Genomic DNA, 13,934 nt, shown 5'->3' with positions numbered 1-13,934 from the left:
AGATGAATATTTTGGCCAAGTTAAGGTGAAAGGGGTATAGATATCGTCCGTAAATTAGCAAAATCTTGTTGAGACACCCCTAAAATAATAATAATAATAATAATAATGATAATAATAAATACGTTTTAAGGATGAAGGGATTTTTACCTACAAGTATAAAACACGTCACAGGAAGGTGCCCATTATGATCTATCTATCTACCTGACATTTATCTATCCAGTTTATCTATCTATCCACCTATCTATCTATCTATCTACCTACCTACCTATCTATCTATTTATAATCTACCTACCTACCCACCTATCTATCTATCTATCTATCATCTACCTACCTACCCGCTTATCTATCTACCTACCTATCTATCTATCTATCTATCTGAGTGCAAACTGGTGGCATACTTACGCAAACCTGTCATACACTGGTGGTGATGGTGTTGGCAGGGGCGATGGTGGTGTGTGTAGAGTTGGCATCACGGGCATGAGGGCGTGGTGGTGGGGGTGGTGGTGTGCTGGGTGGTGTGGGTGGTGTGGGGGGTGGGGGCCGGCCTGCTGACCCCCACCACCACCCCCACCCTCCCCATTCACCTTGTCTGGGGGTGTCAGTGACCCTGCCAACATGGCCGCCCCAGGGTCTGGAAAAAAATATATATAGTAATAATAATAATAATAATAATAATAATAATAGTAAGAGTAATAATAATAATAATAATAATAGTAAGAGTAATAATAATAATAATAATAGTAATAATAATAGTAATAATAACAACGGTAGTAGTAGTGGTAGTAAGTAATTTATCACCTTTTTCTCCACCTTCAAGCACAATTAAGGTAACAACAACAACATAACCGCAATTTACGTAAAAATTACACAAACAAACACACCTCACACACAACCAGACTCATCCCCTGCCAATTTTACTTATATCAAGGAAATCAATAAAGTATGCAATAATAAGTGTTACTAAAGTTGATTGTTACTTATTAATTACTTATACACGTGAGATAAACCCTTCACTACGATGATATTAAATTCCCTCTGGTATAACGTGATTGTCTTTAGGTCAGGAGGGGCCTCGTACTGATGGGGTTACTGAGAAGGCATAGAACCCTTCAATTTGATTTTCTCTCTCTCTCTCTCTCTCTCTCTCTCTCTCTCTCTCTCTCTCTCTCTCAAGATGGGGTTACTTAAGGAGGCATATAACCCCTTCAGTTCGAATTTCTCTCTCTCTCTCAAAATCAATGATACCAAGATAAAACGCTATCGTAGTGAAGGTATCAATTGCAAGCGTTCAACACTGCAGATAGTGTGCAATATAATCAACAATGCAAAGATATAGTGTGCAATATAATCAACATGCAATATAGTGTGCAATATAATCAACATGCAAAGATATAGTGTGTAATATAATCAACAATGCAATATAGTGTGCAATATAATCAACATGCAAAGATATAGTGTGCAATATAATCAACAATGCAATATAGTGTGCAATATAATCAACATGCAAAGATATAGTGTGCAATATAATCAACAATGCAAAGATATAGTGTGCAATATACAGGATGACAGCGGTATAAATAGTTGAATTACAAGTGACTGGGATTTCCTAACACCTCTTCCTTAGCGATTTATTGTGTTCTTGATACAGACTTGGCCGAGATTCAAGCAACATTAACTAACACACAAGATAACGCTAGGGTGTAATATGCAAACAAAATCGCAAAGGAAAAGGCGCTAAGAAATCTCCTATGCAATTCTGAACACGGGGGAGACTGAATACAAAGAGTGTGAAAAGCAGGGTAAACCACATGTGCACTTATCTAACGTACACAAGCTGGAACGCACAAGCAAAACACACATAAAACAGACACAAGGAAATAAGAAAGGCAGCTAATTGGTAGGGTAAGCAAGATGAGGAGAAGGGGAAGAAAAGTGTAGAGAGAAGGGAAGAAGAAGACAAGGAGAGGAAGAGAGAGGATAAGAAGGAATGACAAAGAAGGCACACAGTAGAGGGAAGAAAAGATGAAGACAAGGAGAAAAGGAGAAAGAATCAGGAAGAAAGACAGAAAGAAAAGAAGACATGGAGACGTAGAGAAGGATGTGAGTAAGGAAGGAAGGAAAAAGGTAGACAGAAGAGGGAAGAACAGAAGAAGACAAAGAGAGAAGTAGAGGAGAAAGGATGTGAGGAAGGATGGAATGAAAGAAGGTAGAGAGAAGAGGGAAGGAATGGAGAACACATGGAAAGAAGTGGAGATGGAGAGAGGACGTGAGGAAGGATGGAAGGAAAGAGGGTAGAGAGAAGAGGGAAAAAACAAGAAGACAGGGAAAGAAACATGACATGCAAAAGGAGGCGGGGTGAAAGAGAGAAGGCAAGAGAGAAGAAATGCAAGGATAGAAGAGAAGGGATGCAGGTAAGATGAAAATAAAGGAGGATGAGGATAAGTAAAGGAGAGAGGAATGAAAACACGAGATAAGATGTAAAAACAGGAAAAAACAAAGCGAAGGCCTTTAGTAAAACAGTATATATGGAAGAAGGAATAAAGGAGAAGGATATTAAGAACGTGGAGGAATGAAAAGTAGCGAAGAAAGAACATGAGGATGGCAAGGAAATGACAAGAAACGAAGATGGTAAGAAGGAAATGAGGTAAGCGTATTGAAGTTCGGGAGAGAATGAAGATGAAAAAGTTACAGAGCGAAGTTTATTTTTGCTACCTTGAGAGAGAGAGAGAGAGAGAGAGAGAGAGAGAGAGAGAGAGAGAGAGAGAGAGAGAGAGAGAGAGAGAGAGAGAGAGAGAGAGAATGGTATTAAAGTTATAATTCTTTACTCTTTTTACTCTATCTTGGCTTAAAATTGCAATCTCTCCATCTTGAATACTGAGTTGTGACAATAGCTTAGCACTAGAATATGATGCTAGTCACGAAGAAGTGCTATGGATACGATGTGGAGAGCTGTAGCATTGTCTTTTTCTGCCACTGAGCTACGTGAAATTAAGTAAAAGCTTTGACGAAAAGCTCTGAGCCAAGTTAAGATGAAAGGAATATAGTACTGAAGGAGTTAATGAAGGCTATATCTAATCTACATATCTAACCTCTCTAGTTAATCAATTGTATCCTGCAGTAAATACAATACCCTAGTGAAAGCAAAAATAAACCACATATAAAAAGGCTTTACGAGGCGGGGACAAAAATGTAAACAATCAAAGAAAACGGGAGATAAGTGTGGGGTAACTGCGGTAAACTAGAGGCGATGGTTACAGATTGCTGATGGTTGGAATGTTGGTTGATTAGGGGTGGTGGTGGTGCGGTTAGCCAGTGCTGTGAGTGCTTGTTGATTGAAGCGTGAATTGTGGTTGCTTGCTATAGTGACTGTGGTTGCTTGGGGTGGCAATGTTGGTTGTCTGGGCCGATGGGGGTGCATAGGTGGTGGTTTTTGTGTGTGTATAACCAGGTGCACCAGTTACATATACCGTACAACAGGAAATGCTTTGGATAGATACAGATAGATAGATAAACACATATTGCCAGAGACAGATTGGGAGATAAAGATAGCATTGAAAGACTGACAGATAGATGGATATAGAGACAGACAGACAGACAGATAAAGACAGAGAGAGAAATGGAAAGACAACATACAAACAGACAGAAGACAAAAGCATGAAAAACTTGGCACAGAAGCATTAAATGAGAGAGAGAGAGAGAGAGAGAGAGAGAGAGAGAGAGAGAGAGAGAGAGAGAGAGAGGGGCAGGTGAAAAGGAAATGCCACGGATGGAGCAAAGAAGGAAGGAGAGAGTGGAGAGAGGTGGAGGAAACGGGAGCAGGAAGTGGAGGAAACTAGAATGAGAGAGAGAGAGAGAGAGAGAGAGAGAGAGAGAGAGAGAGAGAGAGAGAGAGAGAGAGAGAGAGAGAGAGAGAGAAAACAGCGCCAAGAAAATTGAATGTGTAAAAAAAAAAAGTCAGGAAAAATGTAATAAAAAATCATAATTTTAAAGGAAAAAATCAATAACAAAAAGATGCTGTGGTGCAAGTGGATGTGGTGCAAGTGGATGTGGTGCAAGTGGATGTGGTGCAAGTGGATGTGGTGCAAGTGGATGTGGAGCAAGTGGATGTGGTGCAAGTGGATGTGGTGCAAGTGGATGTGGAGCAAGTGGATGTGGTGCAAGTGGATGTGGTGCAAGTGGATGTGGTGCAAGTGGATGTGGAGCAAGTGGATGTGGAGCAAGTGGAAGTGGTGCAAGTGGATGTGGTGCAAGTGGATGTGGTGCAAGTGGATGTGGTGCAAGTGGATGTGGTGCAAGTGGATGTGGTGCAAGTGGATGTGGTGCAAGTGGATGTGGTGCAAGTGGATGAGGTGCAAGTGGATGTGGTGCAAGTGGATGTGGTGCAAGTGGATGTGGTGCAAGTGGATGTGGTGCAAGTGGATGTAGTGCAAGTGGATGTGGTGCAAGTGGGTGTGATGCAAGTGGATGTGGTGCAAGTGGATGTGGTGCAAGTGGATGTGGTGCAAGTGGGTGTGGTGCAAGTGGGTGTGGTGCAAGTGGAATAGCAAAGTGGAGTTGCTTACATCTGGGTAGACCGTAGCCTTTGACATCCGCTGCGGTCCACGCTAGAGAGAGGGGGAGAGAGAGAGAGGCAGTCAGAGATGTGTATTGGTGGGGGAGACGGGAGGAGGGGAAAGATAAAAGGATGGGACGCTGGACTGGGTAGGGTAGGACAGGGCTAAGTAGGGAGTGGTGTGATGAGGTGTGGTATCGTAGGGTAAGGTAGGGTAGGGTAGGGTAGGGAGTGGCGTGGTGTGGTGTGGTGTGGTAGGGTAGGGTAGGGTAGGTAGGATTGGTCTGGATTGGTCTGGTTTGGTTTGGTTTGGTGTGGTATGGTATGGTATGGTAGGGCAGAGAAGGGTAGGGTAGGGTAGGGTTGGGCTGGTTTGGTTGGGTAGGGTAGGGTAGGTAGGATTGGTCTGGTTTGGTTTGGTTTGGTTTGGTTTGGTATGGTATGGTATGGTAGGGCAGAGAAGGGTAGGGTAGGGTAGGGTTGGGCTGGTTTGGTTGTGTAATGCAGGGAAGGGCAAGGGCATGGTAGGGTAGGATAGAGAAGGGTAAGGTAAGGTATGGTAAGGTAGGTAAGGTTAGATATGGTTAGACAAGGTTAGGAGTGTATGGCATGGGAGTCAAAAATGAATCTATTACCAATACATTTACACAAACCACTGTTAGCAATGTACCAAGATTGTTAGCAGAGTACACAGATGGTTAGCAGTTAGTAATTGTTAGTACATACTCTGGGTTGCAAGGGAAAAAGAATTACATTAAAAATCCATTAGGCTACTGTAGTACATGTTATACAGCATTATCTATAAACACATACGGTCTACATGAAACAAGATGCTGAGAAATGGTTAATATTCGCTACGTTACTTTAATACCAATAAAGTGCAGAGTTACTTTCTACCTTCATTACTTACTACTAAAACATACAGCCAGAGAGAAAAGTTTGCATAATACTTCACCTCTTCTATTCCTCACACACTGCTGGCAAATACTGTTAAGCTGAGAGAGGTTTTATTTATTTATCTGTTCGTATGTAATTTTTTTTATATATGATGCGTCCGGGAGGAAAGTGAGGAACAAGAAAGTGTGAAATAAGTGTGATGGAATAGCAGGCAAACTTTTGTCTCTGACTGTATCGTATATAGTCCTCTACAATACTTTACAAGCACCCAAAGAATATACAAAGCAAGTACAATAATAATAATAATAATAATAATAATAATAATAATAATAATAAAACACTGGCACTAAAGACAACAGGGATATGAAGATTAATATACATAAAATTAAAATTAGACAGAAGTAGATAAAAACAGATAGATTGAAAATATAATGAAAAGGAAATGAAGGTAAAACACGGAATGACGATGAAAAGGAAGCAAAATTGAGGTGAAGAAAATTAGGATAAAACAGATGATAATGAAGAAACAAGTACAGATGAAACATAAAGATGAAACAGATGGAAATAAAGACAGAGTAAGACAGAAATAATCACAGCCTACACGTCAATTCTCTGCCTTTCACCCCCGCTCACACAGACAGACAGACACCGGCGAGGTCAAACGAGCTATTAAATGCTTCGCCTTGACTTGATCTGACCTAGCCTCGACCCCCTACGACCTGACTAGCACTCACACACACGCTGGGGCAATTTTAGCTACAACGGTAATTGTTAACACTGTGAGAGAGAGAGAGAGAGAGAGAGAACGGGGGGAATGAAAACAGAGACAGAAGAAAAACAATGAGAACAAAGAAAACGGAAGAACGGCGAGATGAAGAAGAAAAGGGGAAGAGAAAGGAAGAAAATGCGACAGGAAAATATAGAAAGGAAAGGAAAGACAAAGAAAACAGGCAAAAGGGTAAGGATAAAAGGATGAAACGAGGAAAGAAGAGGAAAAAGACGGAGAGGAGATGATGGAGGGACGACAATGAGGAAAGAGAATACGACGAAGAAAAAGGGAAAGAGGAGGTTGGAAGGAAGCAGGATGAAAGTGTGAGAGGTGGGTTTTTGGGAGGAAAGGAAAAATTGGGGGAGGGGGGGAGGTAGTAGAGGTGGAGGGAGGAAAAGAGACGAGTGGAGGGACGGAGGGCTGGAGAGGACGGGCTAGAGACAAGGGAATGGAGGAGGAGAAAGGATGAACGTGAACAAGGGAAGGGAAGGGTTGGTGGGAGGGAAGGGGAGACGAAGGGAGGGAAGGGGTAGGACGCAGGGAGAAAAGTGGAGAAGGGGAGAGACAAAGAGAGGGAAGGAGAAACAAGAGGGTGGAGGGAGGGGGATGTAGAAAGGGGGAGGGAGAGGGAGGGGGAGCAATGGAGGAAGAACAAAGCAAAATTAAGATGAAACCACGAAAATGGACAAAGGGAGAAATAAAGGGAAGGGGGGTGAAGTTGGAAGTATGTTGATTTTGCAATGACGTGGTTGAAAGGGAAGAAATTATACCTTCCAGTGTAAAAAGCTGTTTGTTGACGAGGTAAAGCAGTTTCATGATGACTTGTATCTCTTTTATTGACATTTTTTTTTCCATAGGTGGGTATAATTCTTCCTTTAGTTAGTGTTTTGGTGGCGTGGTGTGGTGCGGTGAGGTGAGGTATGTGTGGTAAGGTGTGGTGTAGCTTGGTGTGATGTAGTGTAGTGTAGTGTGGTGTGGTGGTGTGGTGTTAGCATGGGCAATAGTGGAGAGGAAAGAAGACGGTGGCGAGATATGAGAAAAGGAAAAGAACAAAATATGAAGAAACAGGAAAAGGCAAGAATGGTGAGAAGAAGAAAGGAGGATGAGAGAGGTGTGTTTGGGTGACAGTGATGGTGTGTGGGGAGGAGAGGAAGATGGAGAGAAGAGAAGAGAGGGAGGAGAGAATGGGAAAACAGAAGAGGAAGAAATAGAAAAGAAAAATGAAGAAAAGTGAGAAACAAGAAAGAAGATAGTTTTGGTGTTGATGGCGGAGAGACGATGAAGAAGACGAAGAAGCAAAGAAGAAAAAGACAGAGGAAGAAAGTGAGAAGCGAGTGTTTGGTTGGTGGTGGTGTGGAGGGAGAAAAAGATGAAGACAGTGGGGAAGGGAGGAGGAAGAAACAGGAGACGAGGACAGAGGAGAATAAAAGTGGGGCAGAGGGGAGAGAAGAGGAAAGTGAGAAGAGTCGGAAAAGGGAAAACTGAGAAGGCGGTGTTTTGGTAGTGGGCGTGGTTATGACAGCAGCGGTGAAGTGAAGGAAGACTGGGATGGAAGAACTGATAGAAAAGAAGGAGTGGAAATAAATGAGAAGAGGCTGTTGACTGAAAAGTGAGAAAGGAAAGAGAGGATAAAACTGAGAAGCCAGTGTTTCGGTGATGGTGGTGGGCGTGGTTAAGACAAAGCAGCGATAGTGTGAAGGAAGATAAGGATGCAGGGAGAAATGAAGAAGAGATAAGATAGAAGAGGCAGAGAAAATGAGAGAATTAAAAAGTGAGAAAGGAAAAGAGAGGATAAAACTGAGAAGCCAGTGTTTTGGTGGTGGTGGTGGGCGTGGTTATGACATAGTAGCAGTGGCGGCAGATCTATACGTGAGGGCGCGCGCCGGTCCAGCCCCGCCCCCCGCCCACCTCCTTACCCAATAGCCAGCCGCCTCCTCCCTCCCCGCCAAAACACTCCGCCCTCCACACCTTAAAGCTCTTACTCTCACCACTTCTAGCTTTATTTTTCATTATTTCCTGTCGATTAAATTTAACTTAAAGTGATGTCTAGTGCTGGATGCGTCAATTAATCTATATCTAACCACTCCACCTCAAACTACCTCCCCCTCAGCTGAATACAAACCGCGGGGAGATGGAAATAAAACGTTATCGTAGTGACAGGAATAAACACATCACTTCCACAGTTCTTTCTTCATTCTTGCTAATTTCAGAGGGTTAAGCTGGTAAGACTTTTTTGAAGTTAGATACAGCCTAACATTAACTCCTTTATTTCCAAAAGTCTTTAAGAAGGTGAGGAAAGCCCCCACGAGACAGAGATACGTCAACATCGTAAAGGATCCATTCAGACCTTGAACGTTATTTATTTATTTATTTATCTTTGTTCTTGCTGCTTCCAGACGATTTTCTACAGCTTTGGAGGGATCATCTGTAGTGAAGGGTTAACAACCGTCCCCATTAACCCCTCCACAACCTGATTTCTCTCCCTGAGCTGAATGAAAGCCTCTGAAACTACTGTATATGCTGTTCACTTCAACTTGGCGTAAACCTGTCATCTCTCCTTGAATGCTGAGATGTAACATTAACACTACCATATGGTGCTAGTCACGAAGAAGTGTAATGGGCAGGATGTAGCTTTTTTTTTTTCTGCCATGAATTAAGGAAAATAACTTGAAAAGGGACGAAAATCCCTGACGAAGTTAAGGTGAATGAACTATAGCATATATATATATATATATATATATATATATATATATATATATATATATATATATATATATACTGAAGGCGCTCTCAAATTAATGGTCGAATTATTAGTTCCTTTGAAGATTACGTCACAAATGTTCCTTTGCGATTCATTCTACACCCGCATTATCCTGTTCATTCTACACCCTCAATCATTCTACACCCTCATTCACTCTACAATCATTCATTCTAAACCCTCATTCACTCTACACCCTCATTCCTTCTACACCCTCATTCACTCTACACCCTCATTCACTCTACACCCTCATTCATTCTACAACCTCATTCACTCTACACGTTCATTCATTCTACACCCTCATTCACTCTACACCCTCATTCATTCTACACCCTCATTCACTCTACACTCATTCACTCTACACTCTCATTCATTCTACACCCCTATTATTCATTCTACACCCTATTATCCTGTTGTAGGTCACTGATACAAACTATATCTATACTGAAGCGAGAAATAGGATGCAGGAGAATATCAGAGAGTAACATGTAAAAATAAATCGCTTACGAATAGGTGTTAGGTGTGTGGGTAACAGGTGGGGGGTAACAGGTGTGGGGGTAACAGGTGTGGGGTAACAGGTGTGGGGTAACAGGTGTGGAGGTAACAGGTGTGGGGGTAACAGGTGTGGGGGTAACAGGTGTGGAGGTAACAGGTGTGGGGGTAACAGGTGTGGGGGTAACAGGTGTGGATGCAACAGGTGTGGGGGTAACAGGTGTGGGGTAACAGGTGTGGGGGTAACAGGTGTGGAGGTAACAGGTGTGGGTAACAGGTGTGGGGGTGACAGGTGTGGGGGTAACAGGTGGGGGGTAACAGGTGTGGGGGTAACAGGTGTGGAGGTAACAGGTGTAGACAGGTGTGTGGGTAACAGGTGTGGGGGTAACAGGTGTGGGGCTGGATTTAACACACTGCCATAACGTTGATATATGTGGCTGTTTCCTCTGATTGTACCCGTAAAATATTGGTGTGTGTGTGTGTGTGTGTGTGTGTGTGTGTGTGTGTGTGTGAATCGAGTGACGTGTCTGTTTATTCATATTGCTTCCAAACTTTTTTTTCCTTAATTTTGAAAAAGCTGTGTGCAATGAGGGGATTAACGATGGTTATAAATCCCCACTTCGAAAATCATCAACTAAATCTTAAGAAAATAAATAAATAAATAAAAATGTATAAAAGTGACCCAAAAATGCATCACCTGACGGGAGGAGTAAAAAAAAGTGAATGTACAGTCGCATGCAAAAGTTCTGTACCTCCTCCTGACTCAATAATCCATAGCATCATATTTATTTAGGTAAAGGTGCATGTAGTTACCTTAATCTGTTTGGTTAATTAGTTATTTTTACGTAAATTCTACTTTTAACCACCAAAATTGAGAGGTGCTGAGGGGAAGGAAGAGGAACCGAATTTCTGACGACGACTGTACAATAGATCAAAAGACAAAACACACACACACACACACACACACACACACACACACACACTTTGGTACGATACGTGTTATCCATGTACAATCAAGGACAAAAGTTAGGTTACAATTCCTCTGCGTCTCCTTCACACTTGGGGCATGTCCGTCGCTTCCCTCCCTCATGCATCACATCATAGAGAATCATATGTAGGGGCAAACAAACATACCAAACCTCCCTCAACTGTTTTTCTTTTTCTTGGAGGGAACAATTTTGGGAGATTCTAGTCTTTGGTTCCTTCTTTCTTGCATAATAAAAGGGAAAGTAAGGAGTTTGATTACTATTTTACCTCTTCTACTTGTCAACTTCCTCTGGTGGCTAATATTTCAAAGCTGAGAGAGGCTTGGTATGTTTCTCTACGCATAAATTACTCTCTGATGTGACGCGTCGGGGTGGAAAGTGACGGACATGCCCTAAGTGTGACGGAGGCGGAGTGGAGTAGTAGGCCAAGTTTTGCACCTGTCTGTATTTTAGGCGTTAAATAATTATGCCAGGTGTAATAAGCAATGTAATGAGGTGATAAAGTCTTCAAATGCAATGACGTGTTTTTCGTGTCATTCCTGCTACCTCCAGACGATTATATTCTGATTAAGACGACATAGAAAAAGGGTTCAAAAAGGTTCAACATGATTACTTAAACGTATCCACAAAATAACTATAAATAAAAAAAATAATGAAATCTGCAGTGATGCGGGTGTTAATCATGTGTGTGAGGTGTATGTGACAGGTGTGTGAGGTGTATGTGACAGGTGTGTGAGGTGTACGTGACAGGTGTGTGAGGTGTATGTGACAGGTGTGTGAGGTGTATGTGACAGGTGTGTGAGGTGTATGTGACAGGTGTGTGAGGTGTATGTGACAGGTGTGTGAGGTGTATGTGACAGGTGTGTGAGGTGTACGTGACAGGTGTGCAGGTGGTGTGGGGGCCTTGACAGGTGTGGCGGCCTTGGCAGGTGTGGAGGAAACGGATGTGGAGGGTCAGGGAGGCGTGAGAATGTCGCAACGTGAGGATAGAGGCACGGCAGAGGCAGGCAGGAGGCAGGCAGGGAGTGAGGGGAGGAAAGGATAAGAGGGAGAGAAGAGAGGAAGTTGGGGAAGAAGGAAGAGGAGAGAGAAAGGAAGAAAGGACAGTAAGAAAGAGGAGAGGAGGGAGGGAGGGAGTGAGGGGAGGAAAGGCTAAGGGGGAGAGAAGAGAGGAATTTGGGGGAGAAGGAGGGGGGAGAAAGAAAGGAAGAAATGGCATGAGGGAGAAAGAAGTGATAGTAGGAAAGAGGAAAAGGAAGAGGGAAGGAAAGTAATAATACACGAAAATATAACAATGGCAATATATGAACGGAAGAATTGCAACGAATATAATGGTGTGTGTGTGTGTGTGTGTGTGTGTGTGTGTGTGTGTGTGTGTGTGTGTGTGTGTGTGTGTGTGTGTGTGTGTGTGTGTGATAGGATATACAGGAGATTAAGGATAAGGAATTCATGAAGGATACACACAAAGAAGGATATGACGTGAAAATGATGTGTTGGGAAGTGACGGTTATAAAAAAAAAAAAAAGTTACATATAGGAGTGTATTATTAAAACTGAGGACAGGGAACTACATATAAAGACAAGGAAGGAGGAGGAGGAGGAGGAGGAGGAGGAGAGAAACATGGAAGGAGATGATGGGAGATGAGGAAAGGAAGGAACAGGGAGGAAGTAAGGAAGACGCAAGGGATAAGGTAAGAGAAGAAGGAAGATGAAGGAAGAGAAGGAAGACATAAGAGGGGATCGAGGAAGGAGGTAAAGGGAGAGAAGACGGAGGGAAGATGGAGGAAGGGAGAGAAGAGTGAGGAAAGATGGAGGAAGGAAGAGAAAAAGGAGGAAAGATGGAGGAAGGGAGTGAGGAAAGATGAAGGAAGAGAAAAGGGGAGTAAAAACAGGGAGGGAAAAAGGAAGAAGGAAGAGGGCAAATCAAGAAACGGGAAAGAAGATGAGGGAGGAAGGGAGGAGGGAGGAAGGGAGGAGGGAGAGAAACAAACCAAGAGAAGTGAGTGAAGATGGAGGAAGGAGAGAAGATGGAGGGAAGGAGGAGGAGGAGGAGGAGGAGGAGGAACCCTACCATCCTTGTATTGATCCTCACCAGAACCTCCTCCTCCTCTTACCTCTCCTCCTCCTCCTCTCTCTTTCTTCCCTCCATCTTCCTCATCCCTCCACGTCTAGTCACTTCCCTTCTCTCTCTCAACCTTTTCACCCCGAGGACATTCTTCCATTTTCATTAAGCGATTTTACCTAACACTTGAAACTGGAGAGGGGCGCCTTCACGTGGTGGCGCTGATATAACAAGGCGACTCCACTGCCCGGCTTTACTAATGGCTGTCACTCTCTATCTCTCAAAAACAAAATGGTGGACTGCAGGATAACGGGAACTTCAGCCTGCAGTCTACCGGGTTGACGTCCAGATAGGCCTGAGGTTATAACTACTACTACCGGTACTACTTCTACTAGAACTACTACTACTACTAACGTCCACATAAGCCTGAGGTTATAGCTACTACTACAACTACTACTATTATTACCATTGCTACTACCACTACTACTACTACTATTATCACTACAAAATTACTACTACTACTACTATTACTATAATTACTACCACTATCACCACAACCACCACCACCACTATCACCACAACCACCACCACCACTACCACCACAACCTCTATCCACCAACAGACTACCACTATTTCTAACCCCCCTCTCAAAATAACCTCGCCTATGCTGAGTAAAATCATCAATATAATTAAGGGGGGGGGGTAATATCGCAGGCTATAATTTTTACCAGTGATTTTCTTTCCTATCTCTCACCGTCTCATGACCGGGGCAACTCTGGCATTCCATTCCAGACGATTTTATTCAACTGAGTGGGTCATAGCAGCTCCCAAAATGACTCCCGAATTCTCTCTCTTTTTTTTGTTTTTTTTCTTATAACTTACTGTACATTTTTTTTCTTTGGCTTTTTCTCTTTAACCGCAAAATATATATGCTCTCTCTCTCTCTCTCTCTCTCTCTCTCTCTCTCTCTGTCTGTCACTCTCTCTCTCTCTCTCTCTGCGGTCGTCTCATCAAGGTGTGTTTTTCAATCAACTTTTCACGTGATACTTCGACACTGTCTACAAAAATGTGACCTCCACTACACAACGGAGGAGGAGGAGGAGGAGGAGGAGGAGGAGGAGGAGGAGGAAAACAAGAGAAGAAGAGGAAGAAAATGAAGAGAATGATAAGAAGATGAAGAAAAGGGAAGAGGACGAAAATATGGCGAGGAGGAGAAAGAGGAAATATGACAGAAAAAAAAAAAAAAGGGTGAAAGAAACCTGAGAGAGAGACTGATGTTAGGGTGAAATATTAGTCTCTCTCTCTCTCTCTCTATCTATCTATCCATTATCTATTATTTACTGTCACACCAAACTGCTGAGTCATGGCTTCCTTCCTTCCCTACCCGTTCTCTCCATCCTACTCCTCCTCCACCACCAT

At 42.9% G+C, this 13,934-nt stretch overlaps 1 protein-coding gene across 1 annotated transcript in view; it reads right to left on the bottom strand.

Annotated features, from left to right (window-relative positions):
- The window catches only part of LOC145409630 (recombining binding protein suppressor of hairless-like), a 140,295-nt gene that overhangs the window by 55,589 nt on the left and 70,772 nt on the right, over window positions 1–13,934 (bottom strand). The window contains exons 4-5 of the mRNA XM_080279982.1: window positions 4,563–4,604; window positions 403–631 (exon numbers count right to left, since the gene is read on the bottom strand). Of these exons, the coding sequence (XP_080136108.1) occupies window positions 403–631; window positions 4,563–4,604 (271 nt within the window). The remainder of the gene's footprint in view (window positions 1–402; window positions 632–4,562; window positions 4,605–13,934) is intronic.

The sequence above is a fragment of the Coenobita brevimanus genome, chromosome 82 (assembly GCF_032717465.1).
Source record: "Coenobita brevimanus isolate Jiangsu-jjx chromosome 82, ASM3271746v2, whole genome shotgun sequence".
NCBI lineage: Eukaryota > Metazoa > Arthropoda > Malacostraca > Decapoda > Coenobitidae > Coenobita > Coenobita brevimanus.
This window is presented reverse-complemented; position numbering and strand designations above follow the sequence as displayed.